Source organism: Camelus bactrianus, chromosome 13 (assembly GCF_048773025.1).
Source record: "Camelus bactrianus isolate YW-2024 breed Bactrian camel chromosome 13, ASM4877302v1, whole genome shotgun sequence".
NCBI lineage: Eukaryota > Metazoa > Chordata > Mammalia > Artiodactyla > Camelidae > Camelus > Camelus bactrianus.
This window is the reverse complement of record NC_133551.1, coordinates 24,198,168-24,225,173: the sequence shown is the minus strand read 5'-3', so window position 1 is coordinate 24,225,173 and position 27,006 is coordinate 24,198,168. Positions and strand designations below refer to the sequence as shown.

At 32.8% G+C, this 27,006-nt stretch overlaps 1 protein-coding gene across 5 annotated transcripts in view; it reads right to left on the bottom strand.

The window, feature by feature from the left end:
* Positions 1 to 27,006, bottom strand: part of LRRIQ3 (leucine rich repeats and IQ motif containing 3) — a 131,420-nt gene that overhangs the window by 64,835 nt on the left and 39,579 nt on the right. For 4 of the 5 annotated variants that reach the window (XM_074376243.1, XM_010963458.3, XM_045522938.2 and 1 more), the window contains one exon: positions 6,850 to 7,003. In XM_074376243.1, the coding sequence (XP_074232344.1) occupies positions 6,850 to 7,003 (154 nt within the window). Of the gene's footprint in view, positions 1 to 5,022; positions 6,201 to 6,849; positions 7,004 to 27,006 lie in introns of those variants that run through there. The other variant, XM_074376244.1, reaches the window with a different exon arrangement.

Genomic DNA, 27,006 nt, shown 5'->3' with positions numbered 1-27,006 from the left:
TAGCATCCATTTGCTGCTTTTTAAAATAATTCTGAAATTGCTTAGATTTAAATCTTTCTTATTCATATTTATGGAGCCAAGCATAATATATGATGTCACAGGGTTTTCTAGAAAGGAGATACCAAGACAGTTAAGTCTGCAAAAGTTTTATTGGGAATTCACACTTTTTAAAGGAAAACAGAGGAAGTGAATTAAGTAGGGAGAGCCAATGTCTCTGAAGCAAAGTCTATCTCTATCTGAAAAGTCCAACAATAAGCAGAAATGGCCGGGTCTGTATAACAGTGCCTTATTCAGGAGTTGGCTGAAGGTTGCCTAGAAAATAATGTGACTTTGATTTGAAAGCAGGGGTGGACCCTGAAAAATCTAACAACTGGAACTGTCAGCTAGCCACACTCCTTGCATCTGAGCAGCTACAAATGGTGTCTGATATTATCCTTATATGCTTCTGTCCTAATCTTATTCATTTAGTTCCAGATCTTCTTCTTTTAGTCTCAGTAAAATCTTTGATTAAAGGGGCCATGCTTTATTTTTTTTTTTTTATTGCCAGTGACAAGCAGGGGACCTGATACCTAGGAAGCACCTAGTAAATATCTATCAAACTTTATTAAATGGATAAAATTAGCCCCTTATGTGTTGATTAAGACATTAAGCTACATCTGCACTTCTAAGTCATCATTTTTGCTTCTTGGGACTCCAAAAGAAGGGTGAATTAAATTAAGTTGCCCTTAGCCTCTGGTAGCCCTGGCATCTGTACTTATAGACTCTTCTGATAAATATCTCATATTTCGATCTCACCCTAAAAGCCACTATTTCTCATAAGTCTTTATACTCAGGACAACTCCAACACCGTTGATCAGACCCTAAGATGTAGGATTTGAATTTGTACATTCCTTTCAATTCCACAGGTTATATGATCAGCCCCTACCCAGTAAGTTTTTCCCAGTTTTTTCCCCCCTCTCCCTACAAATTCCAGCATAGAAATGGCTTGATGGCAATTTTTAAGGCCTTAGAATTTGTTACAGTGCTAAGGATATTCTAAGTATTCAAAAACTACCCATTTGAAAAGGCCGGTATTGCTGATGGGGCCCCCAAACGACCGTTAGGCAATAACAAAAAGTAATTTTTAGAGAAGATGGAAGAATGTCATTACAAAGATTTTTCTTAGAATTACATCAACTAGTACAACATCCCAGAAGCTAAATGATAATAACAGTCAGTTTCCAGCATAAGGAAACACTCTTCACAATACAATGAAATTAAAAAAAAAAAAATCTATCCATGAGTTTTTTTAACGCCCTACATAAAATAAATGGGGTGACCCATTTAACATCTCCTGAATCTGATATAAGATCAACCCTCTCAATATTTTCTTGGTATCATTTACTGTTAAACTAGACAACGAAGAGGGTAAGGGTAGACTCAACATTTTTGGCTTCTAAAATTATGAAGCTGTTTATTCTCTCTCCCTGCCCCCATATTTACCTGAATTTAAATTGGACATAAAACCAAACCAAACCAAAACAAAAACTCAAATATGATTAGTTACTCAGATTTATAAAGTTAGCACAATTTCACCCTGCCAAGCAAGCTGTGCTCCACACGACTCCAGGGAATGTCATCCACATAGATCGTGATTATCAGTGCACTCAGCGCACCTGAGTATGGTGAATCCTCTTTCCTCTCTTATTCACATGGGCCATGTGATGGTCAATCATCAGATTTTTTAATAGTAAAAAGAGAATTTCACCCCACTAAAGAAGATATACAGATGGCAAATAAACATATGAAAAGATGTCATCACATGCCATTGAGGAATTGCAAATTAAAGCAACAAGGAGATACTACTGCGTACCTGTTGGAATGGCCAAAATCCATGACACTAACAATACCAAGTGCTGATAAAAATTTGTAGCAACAAGAACTCTTATTCATTGCTGGTGGGAACGAAAAATGGTACAGATACTTCGGAAGACAGTTTGGCAGTTTTTTTTTTTTTTTTTTTTGGTTTGTTTGCTTGTTTTTTCACAAAACTAAAAATCCTCCTACCACATAATCTAGCAATTATGTTCCCTTGTATTTACCCAAACTGAAAATTTATGACTATATAAAAACCTACACATGGATGTTTATAGCCACTTTGTTCATAACTGCTAGAACTTAGAAGTAACCAAAGTGCCCTCCAACAGGTAAATGGATAAATGGACAGCAGTATATCGAGACTGAAATATTATTTACTGCTAAGAAGAAATGAGTTATTAAGCCATGAAAAGACAAGGAGGAAATTTAAATACATGTTACTACATGAAAGAAGCCCATCTAAAAAGGCTACACATGCTACACACTATTTGATTCCAACTATATGATATTCCAGAAAAGAAAAAGCTATAGAGACAGCTTATTATTGATTGGTTGCCAAGGGTTAAGGGGAAAAAAGGATGAATAGGCAGAACACAGAGCATTTTAGGGCAATGAAACTATTTTGTATCATAGTCTAATGGTTAAATGTCATTACACATTTGTCAAAATCAATAGAATGTACAACACCAAGAGTGAACCCTAAGGTAAACTGTGGACTTTGGGTGATAATGGTGTGTTAACATAGGTTCATCAACTGTAACAAATACACCACTGTGGTGTGGGATGTGGATAGTGGATAGTGTATATATGTGGGGACAGGGTGGACCCAGGAGCTCTATACTTTCTGCTAATTTTGCTGTAACCTGAAAGTGTTCTAAAAATAATGCTTGTTAATTTAAAAAAGGTAATTCTTAATATGGGTATGATACAAAACAGAAGTTCTTAAAGGCATTATTTCTGTTTGTTATAAAAGATGGAGATAAAATCTTTTTATCCACAATGCAAAATCTTTGTTTTTATCATGTAAATAAAACATGATTTCTGATGAGGAAAAAATATGTAAAATTATCAGAAAGAAAGGAATAATCACCTAACATTCTGCCACTTAAATAACCACTATTATCTTGATGACTGTGCTTTCCATGTATTCTTTAATGTACATGTGGTATAATTAAAAAGTTAGTTTATATTTTTGAACGCTTATTAAAAGACAAACAGTTCCTCAGTTTTATATATATAAATATATATATAGTAAATATGTGTGTACTGTTTGTCTTTTAATACATACACATATATACACAGATATTTAGGAAAATGTATTTAATAGTAATTAATGGAAAGAGTTCACAGGAAGATTATATTCAAGAACATTTTGCTTTATTTGGTTTTACAAAAATGGTATTCAACATGGAATGCATATAGTTCTATCAATATTAGTTATGTGAAAAATGAATCTTTGAAAGCAAGGGAAATCAATTTAAAAAATCTTAGAATTCAACCAAATCTGCAGTCCTAAAATAAATCTTACTTAGTATAGATGACTGTCATACTAGATTATGTCCAGTGTTTCCAGGAACTATATATATAACATCATAAAGGAGAACAAGATGTGAACATTCAATGTGTTAGAAACAGCTGAAAGTAAGAAATTTCTTCCAGAGAAATTGGATTGGTTTGCCTTATTGATCTTTTCCCTCTTTTTGTTGATAACTAGGGAGAACATATGCACCCTTTCCAGAGGTGTGTGAAATTCCAATATTCACGCTTCAGGGCAGGAGGGTGTTGCTCAAGTTCTGAGAAAAAATTAGATCATGATTCTAGGAGGTGGGTTGTCAAAGAAGATAGAGATCCACAACACATAGACTTGTTCCTTCTTTCCAAGAGGTTGAAACTGTAAAGATTCCTGGCCATCATGCTTTCTTACCTCTTAGATGCTTTCTTTTCTTCCTAACAACATATGAATAAACCGGCTTAAAGAAGCTTCAGATGTGAGGGCATGGGGCAAGAGGAAAGGGGACAACTAAGCTGCTCTGAGATAAATATACGGCAGACTGCTTTCCCCTCCTCTGAATCTCCTTCCTTTTGGTTGGGTGTGACTTTCTCTCATACTATATTCCTTCCAAAATTCATGTTTGCAATATAGGAAATAAGTGAAAGAAGACTATTCAAGATAAAAAAGCACAGGTAGCAAAGAATATCTCATCGTCTAGCCCAGGTTACTAAAATTTTGCAACAGAATTTTAGTACAAAGCCTTAGTTAGGAATGCTTTGTTTGCTATTATTCCCTGTATATATATTTTCCTTGGCAACTTTGAGTAAAAGGATTAACTGTGCCAAAGCAGATTTCAGACTGTCTTGGGTGTCCCAGAAAAATCCATCATAAGAGTATCTAAATTTCCCCAAAATCCATGATAATAATATACAAATGTCCCTAAAACTTAATCTAATTGACCACCATAATTCTTTATTTATGTTAGTCTATACTATAAGAGGAAAAACCACTCTCTGATGAATATCTTTAAGCCATGGATAAATAATGTCCCTAACAATTGTTTCAGATCCTTAATTTCTTCTATTCCAACCCAATTTTTATCAGATTCATTCATCATGGCTCCTAACTTTTGGTTCTGGATCTCATTTACAGTTTACTCTTGTACCATGAACTCTGGATGTTTATGGACTTCTGGGTTGGCAGCATTTCCTAAATGAAAGTGACTTAAACTCACACCTCCGTCTCTTTCTGTTTTAGGTTACCATTAATATAGAAAGTTTTAAGCCCTTTGGACCAAGTACATTTCAACCCAAACAGGAACAGATTCGGACAATGATCACTTTATCTAATTACCAAAACTTGAATTCCATTACTAACACTTTCCATCATTTTGCTCACAGTATTTTTTAAAAATTAACTCCCAGGATTAAATGCTGATATTTTTTCAGCTCCTCCCCCTTTCCTATTCCTTAAATCTTTCAGTGTTTTCTGGATCCTAGCTTCTCTTGAGCATTCTGTGGTATCAGTTGCTCTCACTACAGTTTCTAATAAACCAAGCTACAAGTCACTAAATACTAGACATGTGAGTAGTAAAAATAATCAAAGAACAATGTATCAACTGAGTGAGCTGAAAGAAGACTAAAAAGCCAGCAGAAGATGGAACAACAATTTTATATAGAAGAAGTAGATTCAAAGATGAATCTTACAATGAAAAGTTATTTAAATTACTTTAAGAAATTGAGCTGAAGACAACTTCTGCAATGTTCTATAAATGGTAGCTATAGACAATGAAAAAAGCATAGGACAATGTATGTATTTATTGGATATGAAACAAGTGTTCTTAATAACTGGCATTAGTAATGTGATTAGCAGAATTATCACTATCATAGAGCTTTAGAAAACTCCTTATATAAATCACAGAGATAAGTTTCACTTTGTTATGAAAAATGGTGTAATAAGAAAAACAATGTTATTCTTTCCATTATTTTAAATGTTAAAAGAAATGTTTGAAAAGAAAAAAAAAGAAAACTCCTTATAATTAACATATTTTAGCAGAAGTTTCATAATATTCAAAATACTTCTAAAGATCTGAAATGGTATATTCTATGTAACTTCATAAATATTACATAACCTTTATAATATGAATATTTCATTCTTACTTTTGCACATATAATAGTCACTTGCCATAATATGACATATACGCAGATATACATATATATGGATATGTATGTATAGACAAATTTATACATAAGTGTTGTTATCAGTATATCCAACTTAGTTATCAGCATACAACATATCCATATCCAATCTGGCTATCAGTATACAACATTCAGTGAAGACTCTCCTCTATATGAAGCACATAAAAAAAAAATAGGTGACATGACTGAAATGAATAAGTTTATGTTTTACATAGAGGGCCAAAAGACACTTCACATAAACTTTATAGAGCACATTATCATCTGGAGCAAAGTAATACAGTTGGCAATGAGTGTTAATGAGGGAAAAGTTTTGAGTAGGATAATTTACCTTTTAAACCTAAGTTTTTATTCAATGGTTAATTTTTGTGGGATTTAAGGACTTGAAGATGTTACTGTGCTATATCTAGAACATACATCTTCAATTACACTGATATCAGACTAATGGAAGTCTGGACATTTTGTAGTCTCTTCTAATCATGTTAATATAATGGAAACATTTGTAACCCAGGCTACTTGGGAACAGGTCCATATATGAAGGAGTTTATGTCACAAACACAGTGCCTTACACATTATAAAAAGTTCACTCCAGTTAATTATATTATAATGCTGAGTCTTCATTTTTCCCCTTACCTATTGCTCAAATGAAAACAAAACTGTAAAAACAAAAAGGCACAAAGTCTGGAGTCAGAAGATCTGGAATTAAGTTCTAGCAATGTCACTTAACCATCTCGCTTTTGGTAAGTTAACCCTTCTGAGTCTCAGTTTCCCTAGTCATAAAAAAGAAGTAAAAATATTTACCTTACAGTATTGTGGAGAATAAACTGCATACTTTGTAAAAAATATCTAGCACAGTGCCTGGTACATAGTAGGCACTCAATAAATACAAGAAATAGAACTCTCGTTCTATTTTCGTTGTGTTCTCAAAGCAGTATGTGATTTAGCATAAAACACTGAATGAATATTATATGTAAAATTATCAGCCTTTAATAAACTGAATATTTATGTTTTCAGCTAAGAAGAGATTTAAATTACTATTAATACTTTCAATAATTAATGAGAGAAAAATATATATACAAAGCATAAATTATAAGCTGGTTCTGGTAAGAGCTATTAATATACCATTAAAAATTTATAATATATTATATGACTTTTCTCACATTAAGAAAATCTCAAGCAGAATATTAACAATGTAATGGAAGATATTTAAGAGATTGAAGAAATTCTTACTAATTCAACATAATTATAACTATAGTATCTTAAATAAAACATTTCAAAGAAAAGTAATAAACTAATTTTACTTACATATTTCCAACGTGGAAGCTTCTCTGTTTTATTAGTTCCAGGCAGAAAAAAGAGATCTTTAAAGAGCTTATCTTCATATCTTCTATGTATGTAAATCCATTTTGCTTCACATTCATTAATTTTTTTCTGATGTTTTTTACGCAAGAACAAGGGGCTGAATATAAGGGGGGGAAACTGCCATTTAGTTATTTGCCACAAATAAAAATAAGGAAAGAGAAAACTATTTATGAGTTCATTTACATCCTAGAAAACATAGGGGTAAATTTAATGTAATATTTGTTTTCATATTATTACTATATAAAACTACTTAGGTACTAAGGCTTGCTCATCAACATTCATCAAGGGATGAGTGGGTGCTGAGAAATCTCTGGTGATATTTATCTACAAATAATTCTGTACCTACATCCAGCTAAGCATTTTATAATATAACATCAGGGAGAATGTGACTAAATTATCTATAGAAATGTAAGGTTATCAGTATGAACTCTTCTTATTTTTCTTCTCTAGTAAAGAAATAACTTCTTATTTTCACTTATGAACATTACTCTACAGCAGTACTGTCCAAGAGAATGTAATATGCCACAAAATAATTTAAAATTTTCTATTAGCCACACTACAAACAGGTAAAAAGAAATAGGTGAGATTACTATTAATACAGTTGACCCTTTAATAACAGAAGTTTGAACTGCACAAGTCCACTTATACATGAATTTTTTTCAATAAAAATAGTAATATACTATCTGTGAATCCAAAGGATGTGGAACATGCAGGTACACGTGGCTGAGTGTAATGTACTAGAGCATCCATGGATTTTGGTATCCACAGCAGGTCCTGAAACCAGTCCCTTGTTGATACCAAGGGATGACTGTATTATGTTTTATTTAACCTTATATATCCAAAATATCGCTTGATAAATGGTGTCAACAAACTAATATAATAGTAAAATACTAAATATTTCCCTTCTAAGATCAAAAACAAGGGAAGGATATTGTCTCTTATCCAAACTCTTCAACATTGTACTGGAAGTCTTATGCAGTCCAATAAAGCAATAAAAAGAAATCTACAGACCAATCCAATCTTTGAAAACAGATGTAAAAATTCTAAACACTGATGAAAAAAATCCAGCAATGTAAGTGAAGAATAATGAGAGCACTACGATCAAGTACTACAAACTCATTATATAAACAAATTCATGGAGAAAAATGTATGAGTACATCAATGGGTACAAAAAGGCACTGCATAAAATTTAGCAGCCAATCTTTATTTTAAATTTTTTATAAGAGAGAATATCAAAGTAAACAAGTTCACTATCATGGAGACAGACTACCAAAAATCAGTAACATTCATTATATGTGATGAAAGAGCAAATAACTTGAATTAAAATGATGAAACAGGAAGTTTACCGTTAACATTATTACTAAATAGCAAAAGTAGAACAAAATTAACCAAGGAAAGCAATTTTTCCATTCCTCAGAATTTTAAAGTGGGCTCCATCTATTCATTCCTTCATTTAAGTATTTTAACTGGTGATCTACAAATTAGTTAAGGGTAAAATACATTAAGAGAATAAAACTTGTAATGGCTTAAATAAGTTTACTCTTCTCTCATGCAGTGTAGGTTGGGTGGGCAGCTCTCTCCATAAAGTCATTCAGTTTTGCCTCACCATACTCAAAGGCAGTGCCATTCACCCACATGACTAATGCAATCCAACCCATGGGAAGGGAAAGACATGAAACAAAGGGGTACAATTATCATTTAAGTACTTGAAGCAGCAGTTGTAGACATCACTTACTTCTGTTCACTTACACATGTAATGAAAATGTAGTCAGATGAACACACTTAGCTACAAGTAAAATTGGTTAATGAAATTTCTAGTTGTCCCTCAACTGCTAAGGAAATAAAATAATGGATTTTCAAGGAAAAAGCAGTATTTTGAAAATGACCAATATGTGCTCTGTGAAGAGTAGAAAGTTTGTCACAGCATGAAACTTAAATTCTCTAATAAGTAGAGTTAGATAAAATAGAAGTAAAACACTAAATATATAATAAATGAATTGTGTTTTACCCAAACTGTACGGTGATAGTACTGCTGAGAAAAAGCAGGATACAGTGAGAATCTAAGGAAAACATTCTAGTAGAGCAAACAGCAAGTATAAAAGGCCATGCAGAAGTATGTTTAGGGAGGCAAGAACACACTTGGTATGTCTGAAGAACAGGAAGAAGGCCACTGAGGTGGATAGTCAGTCACTGCAGAGTTTTGAGCAGAAGAGTGGCTTTGAGATCAGAAGAGATCAAGATGGTGGAGTAGGAACACATGGAACTCACCTCCCACCATAAGCACATCAAAAATACATCTGTATGTGGAACAATTCTCGCTGAAAAGTAATTGGAGATTGGAAGAAATACTCCTATACAACCAAATCTAAAGAAAGATCTACATGGAATCAGGTAGGAAAGGAAGAGAAGCCATCAAGTCAGGACTTTTGTCCCTGGGAGGGGACTCAGAGGAAAAGGGAGGTTAAATGGGTGGAGATCCTCCCTAGGGAATGAGCAGTTTGAGCCACATATTGAGCACCCCAGCTGTGGGGTCCAACACTGGGAAGATGAGACCACTTGGCTGACTGGAGGTCCAGTGGGACCAACAAGAGGGCTATGGAAAGCCTAGACTCTGCACATGAGGACCATGAACAAAGTTGCTTGCTCCCAAAGCAGGGTAGAGAGGACTAAGACTGCATTGGTGGCTAGCCAATTTCCTGCAACCACCTTGCCTTGCACATTAACTTGAGGAGAGTGATGACTCCAGCCCTGCTTGTCTCATGGCACAGTTCCACAAAGGGCGAGGGCTGTGTGGCTGAGTAGGAAGCTTGGCTATGAGTGACAAAGAAGGCTCAGACCCAAAGCAGCATCTGAGCAGGGCAGGAGCAACCATTACTGGTGCTTACACAGGCAGTGCATCAGAAGCAGCCCAGGTCCCTGACCAAGGCCAGACCACCAAAACCTGTTCCTGGCCCACCCAAGTGCAAAGTCTATCTCCTCTTGCCCCAGAACTGCTCCCCTCTGCAGTGAGGGTGCTCATGCTAGGAGGGTAGAAGAAAACATTTAACGGGAACAAAGCCAGCTTGAGGACCTGATCCTCAGGACTTCCCCTCCAGCAATGTGGGACATGCCTCCATAAGCCATTTAGCAGAGGAAAAGCCCCAGCTCACACATGGCTCTGGATATAGCCACTCCTTCTCCAGCCCCAACTCCTACCAAGGGGATAGCTGCCAGCACACCCTGAGGAAAGATATGACTAGTGTTTAAGTCAGATCCAGCCCTCCCACCAAAGCCACTGGGCACACACAGACTAAATGGAAATGGTGCCTCACAAGAACATTCCTTCAAGAATGCAACAGATAACTGTTTCACCTAATTTCACAGAGATAGAGAAGTTAAGCAAAATGAGAAGACAGAGTAATTTGTTTCAATTGAAAAGGCACGAGAAAATCCCTGAAAAAAACAACTAATGAAACAGAAAGAATTTACTAGATAAAAAGTTCAAAACACTAGTAATTAGAATGTTAACTGAATTAGGAAAAATAATAGATGAACACAGTGAAAATTTTAACAATGAACTAGAGAATATAAAAAAGATCCACTCAGAACTGAAGAATACAAAAACTGAAATAAAAAAACACACTAAAAGGAATTAACAGCAGACTACCTGATACAAAAGAATGCACAAGAGATCTGGAAGACAGAATAATGGAAATTACCCAACAAGGACAACAAAAAGAAAAAAACATTTAAAACATTAGAACAGTTTAAAGGATCTCTGAGACAACATCAGACATAACAACATTCACATTATAGAGGTCCCAGAAGAAGAGAGAGAAGGAGGCTGAACAATGTGTTTGATGAAATTATGTCTGAAAACTTCTCAAACCTAAAGAAGGAAACAGATAACCAGATATAGGAAGCAGAGAGAGCCCCAAACCAGATGAACCCAAACAGACCTACACTAGGCACATCATCATTAAAACGGCAAAAGTTAAAGAGAGAATTCAAAAGGTAACAAGACAGAAACAAAGAGTCATATATAGGGAACCCCCCATAAAGCTATCAGCTGATTTTTCTGCAGAAAAATTATAGACCAGAAGTGAGTAGCACGATATATTCAAAGTGCTGAAAAGAAAAAAATGTGCAACCTAGGACACTCTACCCAGCAAGATTATCATTAGAATTGGAAAGAGAAAGAATTTCTCAGACAAGTAAAAACTAAAGAGATCATCAATATCAAATCTACCCTGAACAAAATGTTAAAGAATCCTAAGTGAAAAAGGCTATAAAAAGAAAGAAGAATCCGTAAAGGAAAAATTCCACTAGTAAAGGCAAATATATAATAAAGGATGATAATCAACCATTTAAATAAGCTAGTACAAAGACTAAAAGACAAAAAAAAAACAAACCTATAAAATCAACTATAATGATCAATAAAGGATAAACATGAAGATGGTAAGATATGACATCAAAAACAACATACAGAGGAGGTGAGTAAAAATATAGGTATTTTAAAATGTGTTTGAATTTAAAGGCCCACTTTCAAAACAAAAATAAATAGTTATCGGTCAACATATATGAACCCCATGGTGACCATAAACTTACAGTAGACGTACAAAAACTAGAGAGAAAGGAACATAAACATATCACTAAAGAGAATCAATCCACAAGGACAAAACTAAAAGAACAGATAAGAACTATAAAAAAAAAACAAAAACAGAAAACAAGTAATAAAATTGTAGTAAGTACATGTCTATCAATAATTACTTTAAATGTCAATGGATTAAATGCTCCAATCAAAAGATGTAAGATGGCTGATAGGATTTAAAAAAAAAAAAAAAAAACCCATCTAGAGAAAAACTAGAACAAATTGAGACCTAGTGTAGCAGAAAAAGAAGAATAAATTGAGCCCAAAGTTAGCAGAAGGAAGAAAAACAATTCAAACTAAAGAAGAAATACACAAAATAGAGAACAGGAACACAATAGAAAAGATAACCAAACTAAGCATTGGCTATTTGAAAAGATAAGCAAAATTACAGAGCTTTAGCTAGACTAACCAAGGAAAATAATTAAAATTGCAAGATACAATATTAATATTCAAAAATCAGTAATGTTTCTATACACTAACTACCAATTATATGAAAAAGAAATAGAGGAAACAATCACATTTAAATAGCATCAAAAATAATAAAATACTTAGGAATAAACTTAACTAAGGAGGTGAAAGATCTCTACTCTGAAAACTATGAAATATTAATGAAAGAAATTAAAGAAGACACAAATAAATAGAAAGGTATCCCATATTCATGGATTGAAAAAATGAATATTGTTAAAATGTCAGTAGTCCCTAAAGCCATCAACAGATTCAATAAAATCTCTATCAAGATTCTAATGGCATTTTTTAACAAAGTAGGAAAAAAATCCTAATATTTATATGGAGTAACAAAAGACCCAAAATAGCCAAATCAATCTTGAGAAAGAACAAAGCTGGAGGATTACACTCCCTGATTTTAAAGGTATAGTAATTAAAACAGCATTGTATTGCCATAAAACAAGCACATAGATTAGTTACACAGAAAAAGGAGCCCAGAAATAAAAGCATGCATTGATGGTCAAGTAATTTATGACAAATGACCCAAGAATACATGATGGGAAAAGGACAGTCTTGTCAATAAACAGTGTTAGGAAAATTGAACAGCAACGTGCAAAAGAATGAAACTGCTCCACTCTCTTACACCATACACTAAAATTAACTCAAAATGAATTAAAGACTTGAATGTAAGACCTGAAACTATAATAAAACTTCTGGAAGAAAATATAGGGTAAAGGTCCTTGACATGGGTCTTGACAATGATTTTTTGACTATGACACCTAAAGTGCAAGGAACAAAATAAAAAATAAACAATGAGACTACATCAAATTAAAAAGCTTCTACACAGCAAAAGTAATAATCAACAAAGTGAAGACACAAGCTAAAGAACAGGAAAAACATTTTCAAGATATATATCTGATAAAGAGTTAATATCCGAAATATATGAAGAACTCTTATAACTCAAAAGCAAAACAAAAAAACCCCCAAAATTTAAAAATAGGTAAAAGACCTTAATAGACATTTTTAATAAAAAGACTTCCACATGGCCAATAGACACAAGAAAAGATGCTCAACATCACTAATCATCAGGGTAATGCAAATCAGAACCACAGTGACATGTAACCTCATACCTGTTAGAATAGCCATTATCAAAAAGACAAGAGATAACAAATGTTGCCGAGGATGTAGAGTAGAAGGGAAGCGTTGTGTACTGTTGGTGGGATTGTAAATTGATACAGTCAGTATAAAAACATTATGAAGGACCCTCAAAAAATTAAAAGCAGAACTTTCATATGATCTAGCAGTTTTACTTCTAGACATATATCCAAAGAAAACCCACACAAAAGCACTAACTCAAAAATGTATCTAAACCCCTAAGTTCTATCAGCATTATTTACAATAAGTAAAACATGGTAACAATCTAAAGTATCCATGGGCAGATAAATGAATATAAAAGTTGTGTGTATACAAACACAAACATACAACAAATATACACAAGTGGAATACTATTCAGTCACAAAAAAATGAGAAAATCTTGTTATTTGTTACAACATGGATGGACCTTGAGGGCATTATGCTAAATGAATAAGACAGAGAGAAAGACAATACTGTATGATCTCATGTATATGCGGAAGCTAAAACAAAAAACAAACTCATAGAAAAAGAAATCAGATTTCAAATCTGATTTGTGTATACCAGAGGCAGGGGTTGGACAGGAGGGGATTTGGAGGAAGTTGGTCAAAATGCACAAACTTCCAGTTTAAGATAAATAAGTACTAGGGATATAATGTACAATACAATGACTATAGTTAATCCTATTGTATTATATACATATGTATGTGTCTATATATGTGTGTGTGTGTGTGTGTGTGTGTGTGTGTGTTGTTAAGAGAGTAAATCCTAAGAGTTCTCATCACAAGGAAAATTTTTTTTTCTTTTATTGTATTTATATGAGATTATGATGGCAACTAAACTTATTTCAGTAATCATTTCACCACATATGTAAGTCAAACCATTATGCTGTATGCCTTAAACTTACACAATGATGTATATAAATTATATCTCAATAAAACTGGGAGAAAAAGAAGGTAAAATAAAATTTTGGCAAATAAACACAAACTCATTGAGAATACACTATTAGGAGACATGCCTTATTAGAAATACTGAAGGAAGTTCTTCAGGTTGAAAGCAAGTGACCTTAAATAGTAATCTGAATCCACAGACAAAACAAACAGTGCTGGTAAAAAAAATTATGCAATTACAAAACAATATAAATTCACATTTCTACTACTTTCTTCTCTTAACTAATTTAAGAAGCAACTATATGATAAAATATTTATATAGTTATATCTCTGTGTCTAAAACATGTGTTTGACAATAATAGCATAAGATGGCATGTGGGAGCAAAGCTGTTTTGGAGTTATAAAATGATACTAGATGGTGATTTAAATCCATAGGAAAAAGATCATGAAACCAGACTCACCAAAGCAAGCAGGGAGATTAAGGAATCCTCCCTCCAGAATCCATACCCTTAGCACAGCACAATACCATCAGGAAGAGAACTCCTAGCTCCCAGCTCCTCCCAGGGGAGGGAAAGAGCTGGTTCACATTTCCAGTGTCCCCAACTTTTCTCAGGGACTCACCAGAGGGTTAGCTTCTATCTTGTCAGTCTCAGAGCTCTGATGGGTCTAACACAGTCTAGCAACCTGAAGAAGAATGGAGACAGAGGCTTGGGCTGGTAGATGGCCATAACTCCACCCCACATTGGCTCAGCACAGAGTAAGCAGATAGAAAACATGGTTGCCTACAATGCGACATTTTTTTCTTAGGCTGCCCAAAGTACTGGCTTCTGATTTGCCGATATTCAAGTGCTAATAAGACCTGGCATAACCTAGCTCCCTGGGGACTAGGAAGACTAGAGAGGGAGATTTAGGTTGGCAGCCGCCACATCCCTGCTCCCAGTTCAGCATAGAGCAAGTAGACAAAATTCCTAGCTCTCAGCTTCTCCTTGAACAGGGAAGGAGAGGGAAACCAAGGATCTAACTCTCTGAGGGTCATCTAAGGAAATGGCTTCAGTTGCACTTGTCCCAGTACACAAACAGTACCTGACATACCCTAGATACCTGGGGAATACAAAGAACAAAGAAAGCCAGCTAGATTACCATGAAAGTTTGAGATGCCCCAGACTGTCAGGCTGATTGGTGAGAGAGCGTATTCTACCATATGTGGCCAGTCCATGAAGACTGGGAGACATGAATGCTTTGCCAAATGAGAAGACAGCAAAATAGAAAGTCAAGAAAAATGAAGAATAATGCAAAGATGTTTCAAACAAAGGAACAACATAAATCTCTAGAAATTAACCCTAATGAAAAGAGTTATATGAGTTACCTATGCAGAATTCAAAATAAATGTCATGAAGATGTTTGCTGAGGTCAAGAGAACAATGTGTGAGCAAAGTGAAAATTTCAGCAAGAAATGGAAAATATAAAAGAGCACCAAATAGAAGTCATGGAGCTGAAATACACAAAAAGTATACTTAAAAAATGTACCAAAGTGGGTCAATATCAGACTAGATCAAGCAGAAAAAAAGGATCAGTAAACTTAAAGACAAGTCACTAGAAATATCTGGCAAGTAAAAACAAAACAAAACAAAACAAAACAAGAGTAAAAAAAGAGTGAAGAAAGCTTAAGGTATTTATCAAATACTAATGGAACAATATATGCATTACAGAGGTCCCCAAAGGAGAAAAGTAAGAAAAAGAATCAGAAAGTGTGTTCAAAAAAATAATGGTTGAAAGCTTACTAAGTAGGGGGAAGAAAATGGACATCCAGATCCAAGAAGCGTAACTAGAAAGGAAGAAGTAAAAACATCCCTTTTTGCAGATGTCTGATTCTATATATAAAACATCCGAAAGGCTCCATGAAAAAAAAAAAAAACTGTTAGAACTAATAAATGCAGTAAAGTTACAGGATACAAAATCAACATAAAAAAATCAATGATGTTTTTATAAACTAACAACAAACTATCTAAAAATGAACTAGGAACACAATCTCATTTACAATAGAGGCAAAAGGAATAAAATATATAGGAACAAACTTAACTGAGGAGATAAAAGACTTCTATACTAAAAACTACAAAACATTGATGAAATAAATTTAAGATGACACAGACAAGTGGAAAAATCACCCCATGTTTATGGGTCAGAAGAATTAATATTGTTAAAATGCCCATACCACCCAAAGTAATCTACAGATTAAATACAATCCTCATTAATATACCAACGGACTTTTTTACAAACAGAAGAAACAATTCTACAGTTTACATGGAACCATAAAACACCACAAATAGTCACATCAATCTTGAGAAAGAATAGCAAAGCTGAAGGCATTACACTTCCTGACTTCAAAATATGTTACGAAGTTACAGCAATCAAAACACTATGGTAATGGCAGATAATATACCAATAACAACAACAATGAAACAGAATGGAGAGACTAGAAATAAATATGTACATATATATGTATATAGTCAATTAATCTTTGACAAGGATGTCAAGAATGCACAATGGGGAAAGGACAGTCTCTTCAACAAATGATGCTGGGAAAACTGAATATTCACATGTAAAAGAATAAAATTGTAACCTTACATCATACTATACACAAGAAAACAACTCAAAATGTCTTAAAGACTTCAATGTAAGACTTGAAACTATAAAATTCCTAAATGAAAATACAGGGGAAAATTTCATGACACCGGGCTTGGCAATGATTTGATGGGTATGAGACTAGAAGTACAAGAAACAAAAGCAAAAATAGACAAGTGGGACAACATCATAATAAAAAGTGTCTGCACAACAAAGGAAACAATCAAGCAAATGAAATGGCATCCTACAGGATGAGTAAAATATATTTTCAAACCATCTATCTGATAAGGGGTTAAACTTCAAAATATCAGAATTCCTACTACTCAAGATTCAAAAAAAATTATAACTATATTTTTCAAATGGGCCAAGGACTTGAACAGATACTTCTCCAAAGAATACATACAAATGTTACACACACACACACACACATACATACATATTTATATATATGAAGAAATTCTCAGCATCACTACAGATCAGGGAAATGCAAATCAAAACTATAATAAAATTATCACCTCGTATCTGTCAGGTTGGCTATTATCAAAAAAAAAAAAAAGAAAAAAAAACAAGTATTGAGGAGGAGGTGAAGCAACTGAAACCCTTGCACACTAATTGGTGGGAATGCAAAATGATGCAACCACTATGGAAAACAGTATGGAAGTTTTTTTTTTTTTTTAATTAAAAATAGATCTATTATATATTCCAGCAATTCTACTTCTAGGTATCAGAAAGAAATAAAATCAGGATTCAAAAAGATATTAGCACTCCCATTTCCCTTGCAGTACTATTCAGAATATCCAAGGTGTGGAAACACTTAAATGTCCATCGAATGGATAAATAAAATGTAGTATGTGCCTAAAATAGAATATTATTCGGGCTTTAAAATGAAGCCAATTTTGCAATATGCAGCAACATGGCTAAAACTCGAGGACATTATGTTAAGTAAATAAATGGGTAACAGAAAGAAAAATACTGCATGATTCCACTTACATGATTCACTTTGTTCTTTTATAACCCTGGAAAAGTCGAATCATATATTGAGAGTACTATAATGGCTTGAAATTTGAGGAGTAGAAAATTAACATAAGGGCCCATAAATAGTTTCTAAAATGAAGACATATATTCACCAGGTACAATGCTCTTCCCCACTGAACAAAGGTCCAGAGCAAACATTAGAAAAAAAGATTGAGATTCCTTTCTGAGACTAAATAACAGTAAAAATGATTAGATTAATTATTAATCTACAATTTAACATACAGGTATTATTAATTATAAAATTATAGAATGATTGTTTAAAAGTTAAGTGTGACTTTTCAAAATTTGCTATTAGTTATCTGGGTTCATCAGGTAATAAATATAAATAAATATTGAGAAGTAAGCATCAAAATTCAAAGGAAGTTTTGATCACAGTAATTTTTCAACAAGAAAGAACGTATATGCTTTTAGAATGCTTTCAAAATATTTACAGTTACCTTCAAAGGGTACATATTAATTTTTCATATTAGTGAAAAATTTAAGTAATTATGAGATATGAAAAGTTTCATGGTAATATGTAATGCACCATTAATAAGTTATAAAGTACATAAGCATAAAGAGAATATCGTATAGATGCATAAGTAAACTATTATTATGAGTGCAGTTGTCCTGTTACATACTTAGACTTTAGCTCCATTTTTTCTCAAAATAAGGTGATTAGTAACAGTGTGGGTCCACATTTCAGTTCTTTCCCATTGTAAAACAAAAAGGCATATCAAATTATTAAAAAAAATCATAATAATCAGTAAAACAAAAATAGACATCTTTAGAACACCTGTATCTCAAAAGATTTGAAATAGAAGGTAATACAGAAACAATGATAAATTATATGATTTTTCAGGGAACTATGACAGTGGTTGAGAGAAAAATACAAATAGATGTTAAATGTATGTATATTTTAATACAGTTAATAAATATTAGTATTTGACATAGCCTTTAAATGCTTCCCTCAACTATATTCACTCATGTAGCTCATTACATTAAATAAAGACTTTATTTAATAATAAAAGATACTCATCTAGAAAGTATGAAGGAGAGATAAGCAAGTTTTAATAAGGTTTTATTTTATTCAACCTATTAGCAATAGTACTACTACTAGCAAAAGTAATACAGCAACAGCTATTATATTCATGATGCAAATAATACACAGTATAAGTGACAATTACTAGGCTAGCAATAAATGATAATAGAAACTTATACCCATTGATATGCCAACTCAAATTCCAGAAACTGTTGCTAAGTACATAATAATTAATACACATAAATGTGTAAGTTTATGGGGTTTTATCCCTATAATTTTTATAATTTGGAGAAAATATAGACAACATTAATGTCTAACAGGAGAGCTCACATAAGTAGACTATACCCACTTAAAGGAATACATCCAGCTTTTAAAAATACGTATACAACATTTAACACTACAGAAAATAGAAACAAACATATTAGATAACAGCAGGTATAATACAATCATTTTTGTAAAAAAATACATAAATGTATACGTTTAAAGGAATATACACTCAAACATTAGTTATCAATCTTCACCATTCCTTCTCCTTACACATCATTGCCCAACCTCCACCAGCAGATTAAGTTTCACATTTTTCCCCTGCTCACATGGATATAAGCTTCTGCCCTTGCTTTGTATAAACACTGCATTTTGCTATATTATTTCTTTGCTACCTTGCTTTTTTCTTAATACATCACTGAAATCGTGGTTAAATAGATTTTATAACTTATTTTTAACAACTGAATAGAATTTTATACTACCTCTGAAATCATAAATTTTCAACACAGGATACATTTTTCCAGGTTTTTTTTTCTCTACACAAATAACACAATCTCTTTTCCTGCCTGCTCCCACAACACTATCCTCTTTCTTCTCTCCCCCAACTCCTCTCTCCTCTCTTTTCCCACCTCCCCGCTACACATACACTTTGTCTTCCTAGTAGAAATTTCAAGAAGCATTATTGCTGATGTGGGAGTGTATTAGTCAAAATAAATTTGAGTGAAAGTGAAGCCCATTCATTTTGAAGGAAAACAAACATACAAACTATTCTGTTTCTTGCACCACTTCTGAAAATGGAAAACTAGTTTGTAAAAAGACAAATAAAGAAATTTTTTTAAATTCTGAGTTTCAATGGAATAAAAACATTTTTTAAAGTACTAGTACCATTAAAATTATTCTGCATAAACTTGAAATAAAAAGAGGAAATGATTCAGCCTAATTCTGACAACTTAAGTAGAGCCATTATTCAACTTAGTAAGTGGAACATAAGACCAGACACAATCTATTTTTTGATACTAAATTATTAAAATTGTTTACTCAATCATAAAATGTTCTTCATCTTTCAGTAACATTTTAACAAAGATGATTTTTGGTTAGCAAAAAGAAGAAAGCACAATTGTGTACAAAGATATCATTAAAATAATTTAATTTTAAAGCTGAAAATTTTAGATAATATTGACTTGAATATGTACTTAGTCTTTTACAGATTATGACTAATGATCCCTACCACATGCAAAGCTAGACAGTATTTTAAATAGTGTATATCTGGCAAATTCACATTACTAAACATTTTTCATAGGAATTTTCACTACGAAATTTATCATTTAAAATAGAAATTTCTTTGAAAAGAACTTGTACTACTGCTATCGTCAATATAACTAGTTTTTAAGGTAGAAATTAACTTAATTTTCATGGTACAGAAATAAAGCAATCATCGTTCAATAAAATCAGTGTTCAGAATTACCTAAATTACTGTAACAAAAGAATAGACTATTATAACATTTCATCTCATAATTCCAAAATGAGGTCTCAAAATGTACTCTGCAAGTAGAGAAAGTAACTACCATCTGAATAATAGAGGCATTACTTAAAAGTTGCATATAATGCTTTCATATTATGAAATCATGTTAAGTATCTTATAAATCTGTCTATTTAAAGTCAGTCTTTGATGCAAATAATCTGAAATGATACAATCATTTCCTGTTTCATATACATTGTGATAGTACTATGTTGAATCCTATTTGATAATTCTTACCCCTTCAAAACTAGTGAAGGATTAATGATGTACATAAAAGGAATGCATTAGTAGATGTTAATATTCAAAGTTTTGGCCTCAGAACCAAGTATGACCCATTAATTCTCTACCCTGCTTGTGGGCCTTCCAGTTAGTAAATTTTGTTTTCATTTTCCCCTAACAAGGTTCCCTTAACGGATCAATTGGGTACCCAGTCCCAACCTGTGGCCTACCTTCCTAGATTATAACCAGCATCTCTTTCTTTCACAGGAAATTTTATTTGCAAACATATTTGGCATGATCTAGGATATCCATATATCCAAATGTTTACCAAGTAATTAACAATATAGATTTCTAAGTTAGTTATCAGATCAGAATCTACCTAGGACATATTTCTCTAGTCCTGTTTAACATGACACACTCCTATGCTTTGTATAAATTTTATAGTTCAGGAAAACTAAATTGATGTTTTTCTACCAACTTAAAAATTAGTAAAAATAAAGTTTTTGCGTTCTCGAACACAGGTTCAAATAAGCCTCAAATTCAACTCAGAGACCGATAACATACATTAAAAAAAAAGGAATAAAATTATTCATAATATCATAATTCAATTAAATTAGAAGTTTTCTCCTTATTTTCATCATAGCTTTCTGTATAAGAGTTCAAAAAAACTTTTCTAAAGAGCTAGAGAGTAAATATTTTAGGCTTTGCAGTACACATTTGGTTTTTCATATATACTTCATTTTTTCCCCATACCACTTTAAAAATGTAAAAACCATTCTTCTTGGCTTACAAGCCATATTGGATTCTGTTCACAGGCTGCATTTTGGTAACCCCTGATATATATCATATTTTGAAACATATGTACATGTCCACATACACACACACACACATACACACTTTCTTCCCATTCTGCCTTAGAGTATTCTGAGGGAGAATAAAAAACAAGTGCATATATATATACATATTTTAATATAGATACATACATATGTATAAGAACTTAATTATAAATTAAATTTAAAATAAGAACTTTTGTACCTATGGAAATGTTCAAGAGATCCCATATTAGTCTTGCTTATTATGATAATATAGCTACACAAATAAAAATGAATTTAGCGCACATATACCAGAGCTCCACAGCACCTGAAGACCCTCCCATTCTGGCTGCCTAGACTGATATGTTCCACTTTCCATTTTCCTAAGAGCTGAAACATTGTCATATGATCTAGCTTCAATCAATTTAATGCCCTCTCCCTGGATTTTTATTTTTTAGGGAATTATCCAAATGCACAAGGACAATGAAACAGTTGATGGTAAATGCCGCAGAATGACGGGGGACAAGTAGCTAGTAATAATAGACACATGGAAGCACCCTGAGTAAACTGCTTCTTTGGTGGAGTCTTGGCTCTGCCTTGCCTCCCCTTGCTGCTGATTTTTTAAGCCCAGTTATTGTGGCTTCCTGAAGATTCTGTGAGATTCCTGGATAAACTTCCAATAAATTAAATCACTGCCTAAGTCATTCAGAGTTATTTCTGCTACTTGCAAGAACTCTAGGCGTTACATAATCTAATCTTGCAATTGTGTAGGAAGAATAAAAAAGTAATTGCTTTAATAATTTTATGAAAGAAGTGGCAACCTGACCTACTCATCAACATACGAGAAAACCAGCACAAGAATATTATAATCCCTCTACCTGGAGTGATGCTACCTATACAAACTTGAAAGGAATTTTGTGAGATATTCCACTACTAAAATATATGGGGTTACTTAGTTTTCATCTTCTTATATTTATATTACATATCTAAATGTTGTACTTTTTATCTACTTTTAAAAATGAATCCTCAAATTGTCTCTATTATACCTATCAAGTAATTTTATCTATACCATAACTGCTATGAGGATTGAGTGGGCTAATAAATATAAAACTACATGTAAAAAACATACAAAAAGTACATTTCAGTAAAAATAATCTATTAACAATAAAGTTATTATGTTATTTTATAAAGTAATATATAAAGTTAGTATACCATTATATAACATGTTTCTTTATATATCATTATATATATGTGAAAATAAGAATTCTATCAGATTATAATCCCAATGAGAAAAGTGATTTTTGAGAGTTTTGTTCACTATTGTATCTTCAGGATCTAGAAAGTGCCTAGCCTATTGTAGGCACTCAATAAATATTTCTAGAATGAGCCAGTTAATAAAAATTAATGTCCTACTTTATCTCATGCCTCTGAGACAGATAAGGTACATTTGTATAATTTGTATAATTTTATAATTTGTACACATAAAAACTTCATTAAAATATTATTTTCCAAGATCCTAGCAAGTGGTAGCAGAATAATAAAAATGTTTTATTTAGCTCTGATCTGTAAGATGTGGAGTTCTGCATCTATAACTTACTAGTTTTGTAACCTCAGACAAGTTACTTAGAGAATTTTTCATAGGATTAAATGAAATACATTACATAAAGTGTCTGGGACAAAATGCCAAATCAGAACTTGAACACGTCTGCTGACCCTAATCCACTGTCAACTTTGGATAACACCAAAAAATTTACGGTAGTTAAGGATATTGGGTTATACCAAAACAGTTTTATATTACTTTCTAACAACTGAAAGGACAGTAGAAAGGAGTCTTTTATAAGAATCACCTATGACCAATAAAAATTAAAAACCAAATTTGATTTGGCACATTTAATCTTTAAAGCTTTCTATTTTCACCACATATAAATACAGAGAAAAAAATTTTTAATTCTCTCTATAAGACTTTTTCTTCTCCTTTGATATACTTATTTTCTTTGATCAACCATCAACAATTCTAAAATTACTAAATATTTTAAATCCAGATGAGTTGATATTTGATAATAACATAAAGTGCTACACAACCATCGTAGTAGAAATATTGACTGTATGTCAAAATGCTAGTAATTTCAGGAGAGCTTTCCAATATCGAAAACAATGTCCAGAAAATGAAGTAAAAGCATCAGGAATCTTAAAAATTTAATCAAAAATATATGCATGATTGATACAAAAATAAAATATACATGATACAACTTCAACAAAATAAGCATCTTACTGTCAAGTAAATTAAAATAACAAAAATGCCTTTCTCAAGAAAACCTTACTCAAAATTGGGCAACAGCAATTAACTTCATTTTGTTTTTAGTGCTTCAGTAATTTCAACATTTAAAATGAGATAATGGTTAAACTCACTAGTTAAGGTATTGTACAAATGGCAACAGTTTATCCTATCTTACAATCTTTAAAAATAGATTTAAAAAAGAATAAAATTATCTGTAAAGGAGCCACACTTGGAATATTTTGCTAATTTTGCAGTAGTTATGAGTGAACTAAGCACCTGCAGATAATCTGTAAGCTACTCTATAATTTAAAAATACATATTTCTAATAAATACACTTATCAGTTAGCAGCTTTTGGTTGCCAGAAACAGAAAACCTCACCAAAGTTAGGATGGATTAAACACAAATGAGAAGTTATTGGCTACCAAAACTGAAAAATCCGGGGGTAGGGTTCCAGGGCTCATTTGTTTGGATCTCAGCCCCATTGCTCTGAAGTTCTCTTGACTCACCCTTCTTCCATGTGTCAATTTTTCCCCCAGGTAGGTAGGCCTTATGTTGGAAAAAATGAGCATAGTAATAATCCAGAAGAATAGATGGTACATGATTACCAAAAGTAAAAATAAAACAAAAACCTTGTACCTCATGCTCATTTGGGTCAAACCCAAATTAATTCCCTTGGTCAGGGAACTGGTATGGACTGGATAGTGTAAACCTACCAAAATCCCTATGGCAAGAGACATAAAATTACTCTGAATGGCTCAGAACAATCTGGTCCCACCTCTATATCTGAGTGTTTGATTTTTCCTACTCTTCACAATGGTGAGGGGTGGAATAGTGGTTAGGGACACAGCAAGGATATCCATTAAAATCTACCTCTGTGGATATCAATCACTTTCCTTCTCATACACATACCTACAAAATCAATGTCTAGGTGAAGTAAATGCATACACATACCTACAAAATCAATGTCTAGGTGAAGTAAATGCACTCCTTCTTCAAAAGGATAGATCCAATAACACATCCAACACTGAATCTAGATCCAAATTCAGAATCCTTGATAATTCATAGTCTAAGAAATCTAGATAAATAATGAATTTTACTCCCCGACCCTACCTACCCAATCTATAAATGTAGATAAAAAACTACAGTGACTACAGATGAATATAAAGCGGTTACTGGACTGTAACATATATCACATCCTGCCAAAGGATAGGTAGAACTTGGCTGAGCAGTAGGGTTCTTCCCTGGTCACTACACCTGAGGGAATTCCAATGGGTTTTCATCTAGCCACTCCCTAGAACACTGTCCTTTCCCTGAGATGAACAATTATAAAGATGTCTGTCTGCAAGATGTTACTGTAGCAGAAGACTAAGTCATGAGAATTGGAATACTGGATGTGCCAAAGGGCTTAAGAAAATCAACATATTTAGAGAAGCTTTAGACTTATCTGGACACTCAATTCTAAACACTTAGTAGGCAGTTCGTATTTTTGCTGCCCATCCCCCAAAACAACTTTTTGAATGAAGAAAAATCTCTCTTCCAGCTCAAAGACATTATGCTCTGCCCTCCCTGCAAAACTAAGTTGAATGACTTCTATCTCCATTAGGTTCTGCTAGGATTCCATTAATATTTCTTTATGATTTTATCACTGAATCCAAGGCTCTATTTTCCTACAGAGGTTTACTATTCTTTGAGTCAGAAAGAGAATGCTTAATAATAGGTACTAATTTCTTCTAGTATCTTACCTTCCCAAGTCCTAATTTTATATTGAGGTAAATACATCATCTTTTCTATTTGACAGATTCCCAAATTAACAAACATTTCATCAAATTGAATTACAGATCATGGGCAAAAAAGGTCCTTGTTAGCAAAGTCGTATTTTCTTCCCTCACAGCTTTCATTTATACCCATTTCAAGCTAATTATGCATCTTTCCTAAATTAATCTACCGTTACAATGAAATATAGAGGCAGCTAGCATAAGCTGATGACGTATAGGACCACAGAAGAAATCAAAATACTTCCTACTAATCCTCCTAACTTCATACCTTCTGTGGGTGAAAGTCAATGTATAATATAAATAAAACTTTAATTGACTATTTCTTAACTCATAAAAATGATAACTAACTTTCCAGTCCAAGATAAAAGATTTCTCCTCATCATTCTCTTCCCATCTCAGTTTTTCCAATTTTACATTTTGAAGTCTATTACTTATAGTATCAATTTGTTTTTAAACATAACAAGAGCTCAAACTGTTTTAAATTTTAAAGGATAATATCAGGGGTAGGGTAGAATTCGGGATTTATTTGGCATTCCAAATCAATTTCTTTAGGATTGTTCAGTCATGTAACTAATTTATCCCTTTATTGCTTGCACTAGTTTGTCTTGGATAGTCTTTTATCTCTTCTACTTCTTTTACTAAGATAATAAAAATAATCCTAATAAAACACACTGCTTTAAATCAGAAATTATTCATCTGGGTGTGACATATATGGTCAAATCAGCCCAAGTCATATTGTACATAATGGAGAACAATGAGACAAATAAAATTCTAAGGATATCTAGAACCAGTGATTTTATTTCTGCAAATTTTTTTCCTTAAATCTTGCTAACTGTAAAATATTTCACAAAGCTGGTTAACACTGCTGGAATTATCAGTAATTGCTTATTTATGTGAGTTTTTTTTTAATATCATTTAGAAACATAAATTAAATTTTAAGAATATGGAATAAAAGAGAATGGATGCTTGATAAGAGCCTTTTTATTATAAGCAGAGTATAGAGAGGTAAGATATATGGCAATTATCTTTCTCATAGTGCACAAAATTAGATCAATTTCTTTAATCAACTCTAATCACTTCCCACTTCATGAAAACCTAGGGTAAAATTTAATCTCCTAAAGTATGACTGACTAAATACCCTGATCAATTTTCTTGCTAAAAATATGGAAAAATTATGGATAAGATATATTGCATTGATGGGTGAGGAAAAAATACATGTATATTCCTTAGAATCTAAACCCAAATTAAAACATCAGTTCACAGAGACTAGAAGGAAATCTGATTCCAGCTTTCAACCTCAGGACACTTACTTGACTCAGGTTATCTTGACCTTTGGTATTATTGATGTATTTGAGTATACAAGTAGAGCAGAGCGTAGGGTCTCATCAGGATGGAGATTATAATAAGAAACCTTCACAAAAATCTAAGATCCAATGATATGCACCTCCAGTGTAAAGGT